This window comes from Bos grunniens, chromosome 5, assembly GCF_055505025.1.
Source record: "Bos grunniens cultivar Pamir isolate PY7600 chromosome 5, Bosgru_T2T1.0, whole genome shotgun sequence".
NCBI classification, from domain to species: domain Eukaryota; kingdom Metazoa; phylum Chordata; class Mammalia; order Artiodactyla; family Bovidae; genus Bos; species Bos grunniens.
Genome location: NC_141169.1, coordinates 65966865 through 65981829, shown reverse-complemented (window position 1 = coordinate 65981829; position 14965 = coordinate 65966865). Strand labels below are relative to the sequence as shown.

The window sequence follows — 14965 nt, the reverse complement described above, 5'->3', positions numbered from 1 at the left end:
CTTTCATTCATTGGAGAAGGAAATGGCAACCCACTCCAGTGTTCTTGCCTGGAGAATCCCAGGGACGGGGGAGCCTGGAGGGCTGCCATCTATGGGGTCACACAGAGTCGGACATGACTGAAGTGCCTTAGCAGCAGCAGCAGAACAAGACAGGTTTCACAATATTTGAAATAAGGGAAGAATGGGAATAACCACTGGAATTTAAACCCCACGGAGTTGACTATTGATGAGTTGGATAATGGCTTATTGGCACAGGCCTTGAGAGCTATGAGGTTCAGGATGAGTCCTGCCTTGTGATTCTGGATTTAATCTCTCAATCTCTTTCTGCTCTTCAAAATGAGGGTAATAATACATGTCCTTGCTCCCTGAATTGTTTTGAGAATCAAAACACTGTGGTTTGAACATAGGTAAGCTTTTCTAGGCTAAGTCAAGAACAAAATGTTGACAACCATTACAGTTAGAAAGAAGTGGATACATAGTACAACATAAGTTTTTAAATCTTTCTTAAAATGGGATGGTATGCTCACTAAAGTTGCTAGAGTATACGTGTTTAACAAACACGTGGCTAGTGTAGTAATGAACTTTATAGAAATTTCTTCTAATAACTGGATTGTGAGCTGGACCTAGACTACACATGCATGAATTCAGCCAACTTTGGTGGCACTGTCCTCCTTGAGGGCTGATGGAACTATAATAGCTACAGAGGACGAATTAATTTGGCTCAAACCAGTAAGCCAAGAGGCAGGGCTGCTTGTGTGAATAAGCAGTAGCCCAAGTGAGATGATTTCTGGGGCACTGAAATGATCCTGTGACACCAACACACGTTCCACTCCAATCTACAGACATTTAAACCCCACAATTAGATTATTTTGACATTAATCAAACAGGGTTGTTGTATTTTTTCCCACTGAAGTATGTTAGGACTCTTTATATCTTTTTTTCCCAAAGGGAAGGTGAAGTCGCTCAGTCATGTCCGACTTTGCGACCCTTTGCGCTCAGTCGTGTCTGACTCTTTGTGGACTGTAGCCTACCAGGCTTCTCCATCCATGGGATTTCTCCAGGCAAGAATACTGGAGTGGGTTACCATTTCCTTCTCCAGTGGATCTTCCTGACCCAGGCATCAAACCCGGGTCTCCTGCATTGGAGGCAGACGCTTTAACCTCTGAGCCACCAGGGAAGCTAAGCTAGAGGACATGTTACGATATTGTCAAGGCTTTATCTGACCAGAAATACAGCTTTGGGGATCACTGAGGTGATGCTATAGAACTGACCTCTCAGGGAGTTGCCTATGATAATATTGACACTAGTCAAGTCAGTAGCCAGAAAAGAAGCATTCAGTTACTTATTCCACAAGTATTTATTGAGTACTTTATGGGTACCTGGCATGTGGTTTCACATTTCCCATATAAAATTTGCAGAGTCTACCTAATGACACAAGGGGAATCAAATTATATTTTTACAAACTCATAAAAATGGCATAACTATACATCATGTACTACTATTTTTTTTTGCTACACAGCATACCACACATTTTTAAATTCATGGTGGGCAAGAGTGGGAAAAATGATTGATTGCTCTTCTCACATTTGATTCCATCTAAAACGTGTATGATCTATATGACTCCCAACCCTTCAGTAGAACAGGATGTGTTTCCTTTGGCCAAAAGTATTGTTATATTATAATCCCACCTCCCCCACAACAAGCCTTCTTGTCCTGGACTTGTGTCCCATGTACTCCAATGCAGAGGCTTCTGTTTGGGTGTCCAACCGTATACAATGGCTAGGGAATGGGGATTCCATGATGGCTTTATGGCAAACTTACTTTTGCCCAGCTTCTCCTTGGCCCGCACAAGGTCCATACTTATAAGCATATACCAAGCGAGGGATAAAGTCAGATGTGATCGCTATCACAAATGCATTTGTAATAACGGAGAGAATTCCAATGCCTTCAAGAATCCCATACCAAATTCCTATTCAAAGAGAAGTGTTAGTTAATTCCAGATACAACAGCAGAGGCAAATAAGTATGAAAACAACTGGGGTAACTAATTTTCAATAGTCCTTTCCATGGGTCCTTCCATCATTCCAAATACTGATACTTGCAACCAGAAGGAAGACTTTCTACTTGCAAACACCTTGGCACTGAAGGAGTTTGATTGCAAGTGCCAATACTCATGACTTAAAACTCAATCAGCTTCAGAAATAAGGAGAGAATTCTGGTTGATGATAAGGTACCAAATACCATTTGCTAAGACTGGCTGGCATATGCAGTGTCAAGCTGTCACCAGACTAGGAGATCCTCGGGATAAGTATAGGATCCTTCCAGTTCATCTTTATGGACCAAGTTCCTGATGCATGACCCAAGGTAGGTGCTCACTGAATGTCTGTCTGTTTCATCTGGAGGTTAAGAGGCCACTGAGCTAACGTTTGCACTGAATTCTCTTCCACACATGCTGGCTGGGCACCTGCCAGCTCTATATGAAGCACCCAATGCAGAAATGAATAAAAGACACCTGGTTCAACTTAGCACCTCTAGTCAAAAACCAAAAGCCATCTCTGCCTCTAGAAAAATGGGACTCTGCTTCCTGTGACTCAGGCAGACATTTAGGAAAGAGCAAAACAAACTGAAGCAAATGCAAGATCTACTTTCAAAAGGAAGTAGTAATAAATCAAATTTTTAAATTCTAGCATCCTAGGATAGAAACAACCAAACTGAGAATCTATTTAAGCACAAATTCTCTAGCACTGGAAATTATAAATTTTCAAACAGGTAACTGTACTTGTTACCTAATATTATTTAAAGCTAATATAATTATTCTTTTGCAAGATTTAGTCATCTTACATGGAAACTATATGTAAATATCTAAAGTTAGTGGCTCTTTTAAAAACACCCCCAAATCCAACTTACCTATATCTTTGGCCCTTGAAGCTAAAGGTCGCCTCCACTGTGTGACAAATTTATAAGCGTCAAGTCGAATTTCAATTATATTATTCAGTAAGGCCAGAAGTGGTGCTAGGGGAAAAGCTGCCACAAAGATAGTTGTAAATCCAAACTGAAGAACTAGGGAAGGAAAAAGAACAGAGTGTATTGGCTTTCCAGTACTATTTTCAGAAGCTTAGTAGTCTGAATATGTCACTGTTTTAATGCATGTGCTAAGTCACTTCAGTTGTGTCCCACTCTTTGTGACCCCATGGACTGCAGCCCACCAGGCTCCTCGGTCCATGGGATTTCCAAGGCAAGAATACTGAAGTAAGTGACCCAGGGATTGAACCTGCATCTCTTGAGTCTCCTGCATTTGTCAGGTGGATTCTTTACCACTAGTGCCACCTGGGAAGCCCTATTTTCCCCCAAAGCACAGGTAACATATTTTCTAGAAAGATGGCCAGGACACTTGAAAAAGAGTTGCTCCCTGAGCCTGGAAGCAATGGCATCCTAGGAGCAGTAATAATATCTCAAGTACAGATCTTGTTTTCTAAATACCATTCTCTAGTAAAAGGAACCAGGGCTCCTTGGAGAAATGATTGATTCCAGAGCTATGGCAGGCAAAAGTCAAGAGTTTTGTGTATAGGACAAACAACTTTAGCCACATACAACAATCTTTTTTAATCATAAAAGAATGTTGAATTTTGCAAATATGTTTCCTGTATTTATTGAGATATATGATTTTTGTATCTCATCCTATTAATCTGATATATTACATTAAAATGTATATATGTTGAACCAGTCATGCATCACAGATAAATCCCACTTGGCTGTAGTATGCAATTGTTTTATTGTGTTCTTGAATTTGGCTTGCTAATATTTTGAGAATTTTTGAAGTTGTGTTTATCAAGAATATTGGTCCAATGTTATCTTTTCTTGTGGTATCCTTATCTGGCTTTGGTATCAAGGTAATGCTGGCCTTGAAGAATGAGTTTGGGAGTGTTCCCTCCTCTTCAATTTTTTGTAAGTGAGGAGGATTTGTATTCTTTTAATGTCTGGTAGAATTCACCAGTGAAATTGTCTGGTCCTGTGGTTTTTCTATGTTGGGAGACTTTTGATTTCTGATTCTCTTTAATCATTATTGATCTTTTCATATTTTCTATTTTTTGCTGATTCGGCCTTGGTAGGTTGTGTATTTCTAGAAACTTATCTATTTTTTCTAGGTTATATCATATGGTATTTTTCTTTCTCTCTGACTGACTTTAGATATCCATGTTGCTGAAAATGGCATTATTTCATTCTTTTTTATGGCTGAGTAGTATTCCACTGTATATATATACCATAACTTCTTTATCCATTCATTTGGTAATGAACATTTAGGTTGTTTCATGTCTTGCTATTATAGATAGTGCTTCTATGAACATAGAAGTATATGTATCGTTTTGAATTCTAGTTTTGTCCCATTATATGCCCAGGAGTGGGATTATTGGATCATATAGAAACTCCATTTTTAATTTCTTGAGGAACTTCCATACTGTTTTCCATAGTGGCTGCTTACATTCCAACCAATAGTGTGGGAAGGATTCCTTTTTCTCCATACCCTCTCTAGTATTTATTATTTGTAGACTTTCTGATAATGGTCATTCTAATCCTCATGGTAGTTTTGATTTGCATTTCTCTAATAATTAGAGAAAGGCAGGTAAGGTAGTCCTCTCTTGAATAATTTTCCAGTTTGTTGTGATTCACACAGGCAAAGAAAAGCTTTGGTGTAGTCACTAAAACAGAAGTAGATGTTTTTCTGGAATTCTCTTGCTTTTTCTATGATCCAGTGGATGCTGGCAACTTGATCTCAGGTTCCTAAATCAAGATGGCAGAGGAATCAGGTTTGGAAATTTCCCAGTTATTTTTTTAAATAAACTCTCTGGCCCCTACCATCCCACCCCCCCCCCCCCCGCCCCACTTTCTTCTGATATACCAATTATTCTCAGATTTGTCTGATTGAATCTGATAGTTTGCATAGGTTTTCTTTACTTTTTAAAAAGTCTAATTTCTGTCTTCTTTTGACTGAATTATCTCTATGTATTATCTCTAAGTTATTTCTAAATATTCCTATCCTCCAGTCTGGAGAAAGCAATGGCACCCCACTCCAGTACTCTTGCCTGGAAAATCCCATGGACGGAGGAGCCTGGTAGGCTGCAGTCCATGGGGTCGCTAAGAGTCGGACACGACTAAGCAACTTCACTTTCACTTTTTCTCTTTCATGCATTGGAGAAGGAAATGGCAACCCACTCCAGTGTTCTTGCCTGGAGAATCCCAGGGGCAGGAGAGCCTGGTGGGCTGATGTCTATGGGGTCACACAGAGTCAGACACGACTGAAGTGACTTAGCAGCAGACACAACTGTCGGAGAAGGCAATGGCACCCCACTCCAGTACTCTTGCCTGGAAAATCCCATGGACAGAGGAGCCTGGTAGGCTGCAGTCCATGGGGTCGCTAGGAGTCGGAAACAACTGACTGAACTGACTTCACTTTCACTTTTCACTTTCATGCATTGGAGAAGGAAATGGCAACCCACTCCAGTGTTCTTGCCTGGAGAATCCCAGGGATGGTGGAGCCTGGTGGGCTGCCGTCTATGGGGTCACACAGAGTTGGACACGACTGAAGCAACTTAGTAGCAGCAGCATCTTCCAATCATTTTATTCTTTTTTCCATGTGGTCTTCATCTCATTCACTGAATTCTTCAGCTCCAGAATTTGTTTGGTTCTCTTTTATAATTTCAATCTCTTTAGTAAAGGACTCTTTCTGTTCATTAATTTTATTCGCAAGTTCATTGAATTACCTTCCCGTGATTTTTTTGTAGCTCAATGATTTTCTGTACACCTGTTTTGAATTCTTTACCACTTATTTTTCTTTATGTAATACCACATTTCCTTGATTTTTCATGGTGTTTGACCACACGCACTTCTGCTTTCATCTTTGAAGTAGCAGACACCTACCCCAGTTAAGAATTTATACTTATTTTACTTCTTTCAATAGTCTTTGAGTCTAGTAACTTCTATTGTATGCCAGACATATTAAAGTTCTAGATCAAGGGTCAGCAAATTATAGCCTGAAGGCCAAATCTGGATAACTCTCTGCTTTGTTTCTTTTTTTAAACCTACCTGTGAGTTAATAATAGTTTTTACATTTTAAGTAGTTATGTAAATACAAGGCGTGCTGTGATTCATGGGGTCACAAAGAGTCCGACACCACTGAGCTGAACTGAACTGATACAACCATTTAAAATATAATAGCCTCAATCTTGCATCATGACCCCCAAAGTCAAAATTATTTACTGTCTAGCCCTTTAAGAATAAGTTATTGATCTCTGCTCTTAGTGATGTTCTTTTGCAGCAAAGAAGGAGATGATCAGTGTGGTCATGAGTTAAGCCAAGTTGGTCCTTGGGTATGGTTTTTGTAAAGCTCAGTCCACCTGCCTGGCTGTGACCGAGAACAGGGTGGACCTTTTTCTCTGCTAATGACCACAGAGGCTCAGTTCTGTCCTTGGGGAGGTTTTACAATTAGGTCCTTAGCTGCTTGCCCATCACATCTTCAAAATATTACATTATTATAGATAAAGAATGACTTTAAGATAAAATTTCAACTCAACAGTAAAATAGAATAATCCTAAACTGTTTGAACATAAAAATACAGCTTCAAAGTATATAAAGTAAAAAGTGACCAAATTAGAAGGAGCATAAGATAAAATTCTCAAGTATGACTATGGACTTTAACACTCTTTTCTTGGTAACTAGTAGAGGAAATAGACAAAGTTTAATAGGACATGAATGTAAGATTTGAACAACACAGTTAAACTTGCCAACTAATAGACACAGAAGATTATACTCAACAATTGCAGAACACACTTTAAACACTTATCAAAACAGAAATATGCAGAGGCATAAAACAAATCTCAGCATATATTAAATGACTAAAATACCACAGCAGAATTAAAAATCAATGACAGAAAAAGAAAAAGATTTGATACCATTTAGAGGACTTGAGCTCACCTCCTCTCATAAAAACACCAAAATCACAACCGTTGAACAACCATCAACAAAAAAGACTACACCCCATGAGAAAACATATTCTGTATCCAAAGACAAGCTACAACAAGGCAGTAGGAGGGGCACTTTTGTGGTATAATCAAATCCCATACCTGCCAGAAAGAGAAAATAATTGTATCACAGAGGTTCTCCCATAGGAGTAACAGTTCTGAGCTCCACATCAGAATCCCCAGTCTGGGCATCTGGTACTGGGAGGAGAAACCCTCAGCATAATATTTGGCTTTGAATGCCAGTGGATCTTGATCCCAGGCACTTCACAGGACTCTTAGAAGGTAACAAACAAGGTCTCATGTGCACTGGGCAGGGAAAAGCAGTGACTTCATAGGAACCTGGCCCAGACCTACCTTCTGGCTTTGGAGTGCCTCCTGGGGTGAAAGATCTCCAAGGGATGGCTGTGGCTCACTGTGGGGACAAGAACAATGGTGGAAGAAGTACTGGGGAGTATTCACTGATGTGAGCTCTGCTGGAGGCTGCCTTTTTTCTCAAGACCTGGCCCCATTCAACAGCAGGTAGGTCCCAGTGTTGAGATGCCTTAAGGACTCCCTGGTGGCTCAGAGGGTAAAAAGTCTGCCTGCAATGTGGAAGACCTGAGGTCGATCCCTGGGTCAGGCAGACCCCCTGGAGAAGAAAATGGCAACCCACAAGTATTCTTGCCTGGAAAATCCCATGGATGGAGGAGGAGCCTGGTGGGCTACAGTCCATAGGGTAGCAAAGAATTGGACAGGAATGGGAATGTAGCTCTAGCCATCAGCAGATAGACTGCCTAAAGCCAACCTGAGCAAATCAGTCTGTGCAATATATTGAGTCAACAAACTGAAAAATAAAAGCTATGTGATCATTTTAATAGAATGTTTTACCAAATTCAACATCTATTTATGATAAAAACTCTCCAGAAAGTGGATTTAGAGGGAATATATCTCAACAGAATAAAGGCCGTATATAACAAACCCACCACTAACATCATACTCAATGGAGAAAAGCTAAAAGCATTTCCTGTAGGATCAGGAGCAAGACAAAAACGTCCCCTCTCACCACTTTTATTCAACATAGTTCTGGACATCCTAGCCAACAGCAATCAGAAGAAGAAAAGGAATCCAATTTGGAAAAGAGGTAAAACTGTCACTATTTGCAGATGAAATGATACTGTACACAAAAAACCCTAAAGATGCTATCAGAAAACTACTAGAGTTTATTGATGAATTCGGTTAAGATCGCAGGAAACAGTATATTCTGTTGCATTTCCGTATACTAACAACAAAAGATCAGAAAGTGAAGGAAATAATCCCATTTACCATCACATCAAAGCAAATAAAATACCCAGGAATAAGCCTACCAAAAAGGCAAAACACTGAAAACTCTTAAGATGCTGATGAAAGAAATGAAGATGACACAAACAGATGGAAAGATACCCTGTGTTCTTGGATTGGAAGAATTAATATTATCAAAATGATTATACTACCCAAGGCAATCTACAGATTCAATGCAATTTCTATTACCAATGGCATTTTCCACAGAACTAGAATGAAAAAAATCTTAAAAATTAGTATAGAAACACAGAAGACCCCAGATAGCCAAAGCTATCCTGAGAAAGAAAAATGGATCTGGAGGAATCTGGTTCCCCAACTTCAGATTATACTACAAAGTTACAGTCATGAGAATAGTATGTTACTGGCACAAAAGCAGAATTATAGGTCAATGGAACAGGACAGAAAACCCAGAAATAAACCCAAGCATCTATGGTAAATTAATCTATGGCAAATCAGGCAAGACTATACAATGGAGAAAAGACTTCAATAAGTGGTGCTGGGAAAACTGGACAGCTACATACAAAAGAATAAAGACCTAAATATAAGACCAGATACTATAAAACTCTTAGAGGAAAACATAGAACACTTTTTGACATAAATCACATGAATATATTTTTGAATCTACCTCCTAGAATAATGAAAATAAATGGGACCTAATTAAAAGCTTTTGCAGAGCACAAGAAACCACCAATAAAATGAAAAGACAACCTACAACATGGGAGAAAATATTTGTAAATGAAGTGATCGACAAGGGATTAGTTTCCAAAATATACAAACAGCTCATGCAGCTTATTATGGAAAAAACAACCAAATCAAAAATGGTCAGAAGATCTAAATAGACATTTCTCCAAAGGAGACATACAGATGACCAACAGGCACATGAAAAGACATTCAACATTGCTATTTATTAGGGAAATGCAAATCAAAACTACAATGAAGTATCACCTCACACCAGTCAGAATGGTCATCATCAAAAGGTCTATAATAACAAATGCTGGAGAGGGTGTGGAGAAAAGGGAACCCTCCTATATGCTTTGTGGGAGTGGTACAACCACCATGGAGAACAGTATGGAGGTTTCCTAGAAAGCTAAAAATAGAGCTATCACATGATTTATCAATCCAACTCCAGGGAATATAGCCATAGAAAACCATAATTCCAAAAGATACATGACCCCAATGTTCATCAAAGCACTATATACTATAGCCAAGATGTGGAAGCAACATAAATGTCTGTTGACAGAGAATTGGATAAAAAAGATGTGGTACATATATACAATGGAATATTACTCAGACATTAAAAAGAATGAAATAATGCCATTTACAGCAACATGAATGGGCCTAGAGAATATTGTTAGTAAAATAAGTCAGACAGACAAATGCTATATGATATCACTTACAAGTGGAATTTAAAAACATGATACAAATGAACTTATTTCCAAAATAAACTTATGGTTACCAAATGGGAAAGCTGGGGAGAAGAGATAAATTAAGAGTTTGTTACTCACATATTCATAGTACTATATATAAAATAATCAACAAGGACCTACTGTATAGCACAGGGGACTTTATTCAATATTCTGTAATAATCTATAAGGGAAAAGAATTTGAAAAAGAATGGATATGTATCTATATCTATATATACATATATAACTGAGGGGCTTCCCTGGTGGCTCACTGGTAAAGAATCTGCCTGCCAATGCAGGAAACACACGTTTGATCTCTGGGTCTGGAAGATACCCTGGAAAGGGAAATGGCAACCCACTCCAGTATTCTTGCCTGGGAAATCCCGTGGACAGAGGAGCCTGGGGGGCTACAGTCCATGGGGTGGCAAAACAGTCATATAGCACTTAGCAACGAAACAACAGTGTGTAACTGAACCTCTGTGCTGTACACCCGAAACTAACAAAACACTGTCAATCAACTATAATATAAAAATTAAATTTAAAAAGTAACTATAGATAATATGTAAATAAATGGGTATTGCTGTCTTCCAACAGAATGATTTTCAAAGCCAGGCAGTGGGCCGGCTTTGGGTCTGATGCCAGTAGTGTGTTAACTCCTCACCTACGTATCCATGCGCAATTTTGTGAATATTCATTGATACATCCACTTTTGATTTATATGCCTTTCTCACTTTATATTCTACTTCAATGAAAACATTTTAAAAAATATAACAAAGCAGGAAGGTCATTAAGAAAATAACAAAAAACAACAAGAACAGAAGCGAGCAATTAGTATTCACTAGTCTTCTTGTGATAATTCAGAGATTTGTTTCTTGCTGCAAAGCTACTGTGGTATTTGGAGCACTACCAGTTCTAACCCCATAACAGCTTCTTTTCAAGCACTCTATATACCAACATTACTGTTCACTTCCTTCTTTATGGGAGAAGAATCCATTAAGAGACCTCCAAGTGGTTAGTTCTCTTAATGAATTCATCTTATTAAGTTTTATTATTAATGCCCAAATTGATTTCTTCTCCAGGTTATACCATTATGCCATCCTATAATTGAAACTCTAAAAACACCAGTAGATACGTAGGACATAAGCGAATAATTGAAACTCTAAAAACACCAGTAGATACGTAGGACATGAGCGAATAATTGAAACTCTAAAAACACCAGTAGATACGTAGGACATGAGCGAATAATTGAAACTCTAAAAACACCAGTAGATACGTAGGACACGAGCGAATAATTGAAACTCTAAAAACACCAGTAGATACGTAGGACATGAGCGAATAATTGAAACTCTAAAAACACCAGTAGATACGTAGGACATGAGCGATCTGAGAAACATTAAGCATCACTTCTACCACTCCTTTAATTTTCAGATTTGCCCAAAAACATTTGCTTCTTTCAGAATTAATGCATCTTGCCCATCCCTTACTCCCACTTCCACCCCAATGTCTCAGAGCTTAAACATAATTAGAAAAAAAAACCCAAAACAACAAGAAAATCTATCCACACTCATTGAATCTGCTAAGATAGTTCAAGTTTTTCTTAAAACTTAAGATACAAAGATACAAAGAAAAATAATAATGACATGGTTAACATATATCCAGTACATACTCTGAGCTAGGTATTGTTCTAAGCCCTTCCCATGCATTAATTTATTTAGTCCACACAAAGATACACTGAAGGGGTTACTCTTTTTATCCCCATGATAGAGAAGTGGAAAGTGAGACAAAGACATTAAGCAATTGCCCAAGGTTTCAGAGTTAATAAGTGAGGGGCTGGGATGGCAACCCACTCCAGTGTTCTTGCCTGGAGAATCCCAGGGATGGGGGAGCCTGGTGGGGCTGCTGTCTATGGGGTCACACAGAGTCGGACACGACTAAAGCAACTTAGCAGCAGCAGAAGACTTGTGAGAGTCCCTTGGATTGCAAGGAGATCAAACCAGTCAGTCCTAAAGGAAATCAACCGTGAATATTCAGTGGAAGGACTGATGCTAAAGCTCCAATACTTTGGCTACCTGAATAAGAGCTGACTCATTGGAAAAGAGCCTGATTCTGCAAAAGATCAAAGGCAAAAAAAGAAGGGCAGTAGAGGATGAGATGGTTAGACAGCATCACTCAATGGACATGAATTTGAACAAACTCTGGGACATAGTGAAGGACAGGGGAGCCTTGCATGCTGCATTTCATGGCGTTGCAAAGAGTAGGACACAACTCAGTGACTGAACAACAGCAGCAATCTGTTTCTAAAGTCCATGCTCTCAGATACATGGTAAAATAAACAGCTTGGGTTTGATTACAGAGAAGTGAGATTCCTTCAATGGAAGTGTAGCATTAAGCTTATACATTCCCAGATTCCTGCCACCCTTTCCAAGAGAAATGACTGCCCATTCTACCGGCTAGCAACTCATCCTGCAGCATCTCTGCTACTTTATTGCACTTAACATTTCACATCTCTGACTTCCCGCCATGGAGCGCTCTTTGAGAACTATGATTGCGCCTCATTCCTTCTTGTATCTCCAGTGTCTGCTGGATACAAACTACTATATATAAAATCAACAACAAGGTCCTACTATATAGTACAGGGAACTATAGTAAATGTCTTGTAGGAAAAGATCATGAAAAAGAATATCTGTTCTTTTATATATATATATGCATAATTGAGTCCTTTTGTTTTACACCTGAAACTAACACAACACTGTGTTACTAACACTGTAAATCAACTATACTTCAATCAAAAAGAAAGATATGTGCTGAATGAATGAATCAATCATACCATGAGTGATCACTCCTTTTTCTTTGCTTCTCCAGGTTTTCAGCTCATTTTTTTTTTCTGGTGATTTATTGCAAGGGAAAGGACACAATGTCATGAAGAATGTGAAGTGACTTGGCACTATTTCTATCAATAAAGTTTCCTAAAGCAAGATACCCTTCCTCTGAATTTAGCTCAAGAATCCCTCCACACTGTCAGCCTCAACAATAATGGTATATGTCTAGTTAAATACAGCTATTGGAGAAGGAAATGGCAACCCACTCCAGTGTTCTTGCCTGGAGAATCCCAGGGACAGGGGAGCCTGGTGGGCTGCCGTCTATGGGGTCGCACAGAGTTGGACACGACTGAAGTGACTTAGCAGCAGAGAGCTAAAATTCACATTTATAATTAATAGGATAAAACAGAAAACAAGGTCCTACTCTAGAGCATAGGGAACTATATGCAATATCCGATGGTCAACCATAATGGAAAAGAATATGAAGAAATATACATATGTATAACTACTTTGCTGTATAACAGAAATTAACACAACACTTAAATCAACTAAAATTCAATAAAATTTTTAAAATAGAATAAAATAGACTATTTTCATACTCATTTCTAAGTATTCATCAAAGAGTCCGTAGGCATTCATCGGCTGAAGGTTGTAGTCCTTTTCCCATTGTGGGAAACTTATTTTCCTTTCAGGCCCATGTTCTTGTCGTACTTTTCTTCTAGTCCACCAATTCTGAATTAACCTGCACAACAAAATCAATTTATTAAAATATATATATATATATAACTGATCATAAGACTTAAGTAATAAGAAGTAGAGTTAAAATATAGAGCAATAGTTTAAAAAAATTTAGGACAGGCTTTCTAGGAGCTAAAGCCTTGGATTAGGAAGGAAGTAACAATGGAGGCTATACTTCAAGCACTTGTACTTGCAAGTGAACAGAATGATGGATGAACTTATTTTAATCATTCACAAAACTGTCTCCTATTCAGTGTTGCCTTGGAGGGTTGGTTAGAGGAGAATGTTGATAAACTGATCCTCCAGTGTAAAGGCAACACTCAGACCTCTGAGGAGAAGAGGGGTTGGCCTTGCTGGCTTATTTAAGGAGGCATGAGCAGTCTTACCATGGGGTGCTGACCTGCAAACTGATTTGAGGATCCTAGAAAGTCTGAAAACCCACAAAGGCTTCCTCCTCTCCTGGCACACAGAAGCCTGCAGGTCTACAACTGGACTTGTCTGCTTTTGGCTTGAACTCAGTGGGGGCTCTGATTCCTAGTAAAATGCAGCTTACATTGGTGAGGTTAGTACATTTAACCTTAGCAGTGTTCAGAAGTGCATCTTATAATATGGAATGGGGTTGAAGAAATGTGCGGGAAGAATCAGGTCTGTATGCTGTAGGAGGCAAGGAGAAAGCTGAGGGGTATCTGAGAGTACCAATGCCAAAACAAAAATGTGAAATTAAATAAGAAAATGGGTATCAAAGACAATTCTGCCTAATTCACAATATTGTTCTATGTCCATATTCATAGAAGATAAGTATGGTTTCCTTGATGTCTATGACATTTTGATAAGTTATGGATCATACTTTAAAGGAGAATATGCTTCTAATTTTTTTTAAATTTTATGCTTTATCTTTTCAAAAGTTTTATATAAAACATGAAACACTTGGAAGAAGTTTTCTAAAGTAAATCTGAGAAGAGAAAATTACTGGCATTGGTTCTTACAGGGAGCTAAGAGATGACTTTCCAAAGCGATAAGTTCCAGCTAATCCTTCTGGCTGAGTGGTCCTCCCTGAAACCTAGAATTCTCTATGGGGACACTGAGCTGACATGGAAACCTATATGTATAGAATTAAAGCAGAAATAGAACTGCTGTTGATTTATGTCCCTTTAAAACTTAACTGACCATAACTGAGTAAACACAGCCAAATTCAAGGTTATCCTTAAAAAACTGATGCAAATGTTTGCCCATTGCCATCAACATAAACTGTTATTAGTGATAATAACAGTTTTAACTGGTTAAGATCTGCTGACTTAGAAATAATCCAATTTCTTTTTTAAATCCTATTTTTAGGGGGGTATTCCTTTTCTACATAGTCTGAATTTAAAGTAGTTAAAAAATGACCATTTGTGATTTATTGCAGAGGCTGGGGAGTAGACACAGAGATCCAGTTAATGTGTCATCATTTAAAGCAGCTTGGAAGTGGATATCCAATATTAGGGGTCCACAGAGACTTCTTAAAGAATATTCACTTTTGTTCATGCAGTTTGTGCTAAATCTTCAAAAAGGGCCCATGTTTATTACTTTCATCATTTGTCTCTGAATATCTAAGCATGAAGACTAGCTCCAGGTATAATATGCATGGGCTTAACTGCTGAGTCTGCATTGCTTATCTTACTTGCCACACCTAG

The 14965-nt window shown here is 38.6% G+C and overlaps 1 protein-coding gene and 1 long non-coding RNA gene across 51 annotated transcripts in view; one reads left to right on the top strand and one right to left on the bottom strand.

Annotated features, from left to right (window-relative positions):
* The window catches only part of ANO4 (anoctamin 4), a 438203-nt gene that overhangs the window by 33849 nt on the left and 389389 nt on the right, over window positions 1–14965 (bottom strand). For all 50 annotated transcript variants that reach the window (XM_086400957.1, XM_086400907.1, XM_086400908.1 and 47 more), the window contains 3 exons: window positions 13154–13296; window positions 2907–3059; window positions 1822–1969 (listed from right to left, as the gene is read on the bottom strand). In XM_086400957.1, the coding sequence (XP_086257083.1) occupies window positions 1822–1969; window positions 2907–3059; window positions 13154–13296 (444 nt within the window). The remainder of the gene's footprint in view (window positions 1–1821; window positions 1970–2906; window positions 3060–13153; window positions 13297–14965) is intronic.
* The window catches only part of LOC147372295 (uncharacterized), a 67056-nt gene that overhangs the window by 49320 nt on the left and 2771 nt on the right, over window positions 1–14965 (top strand). The gene's annotated exons all lie outside the window — the stretch shown is intronic.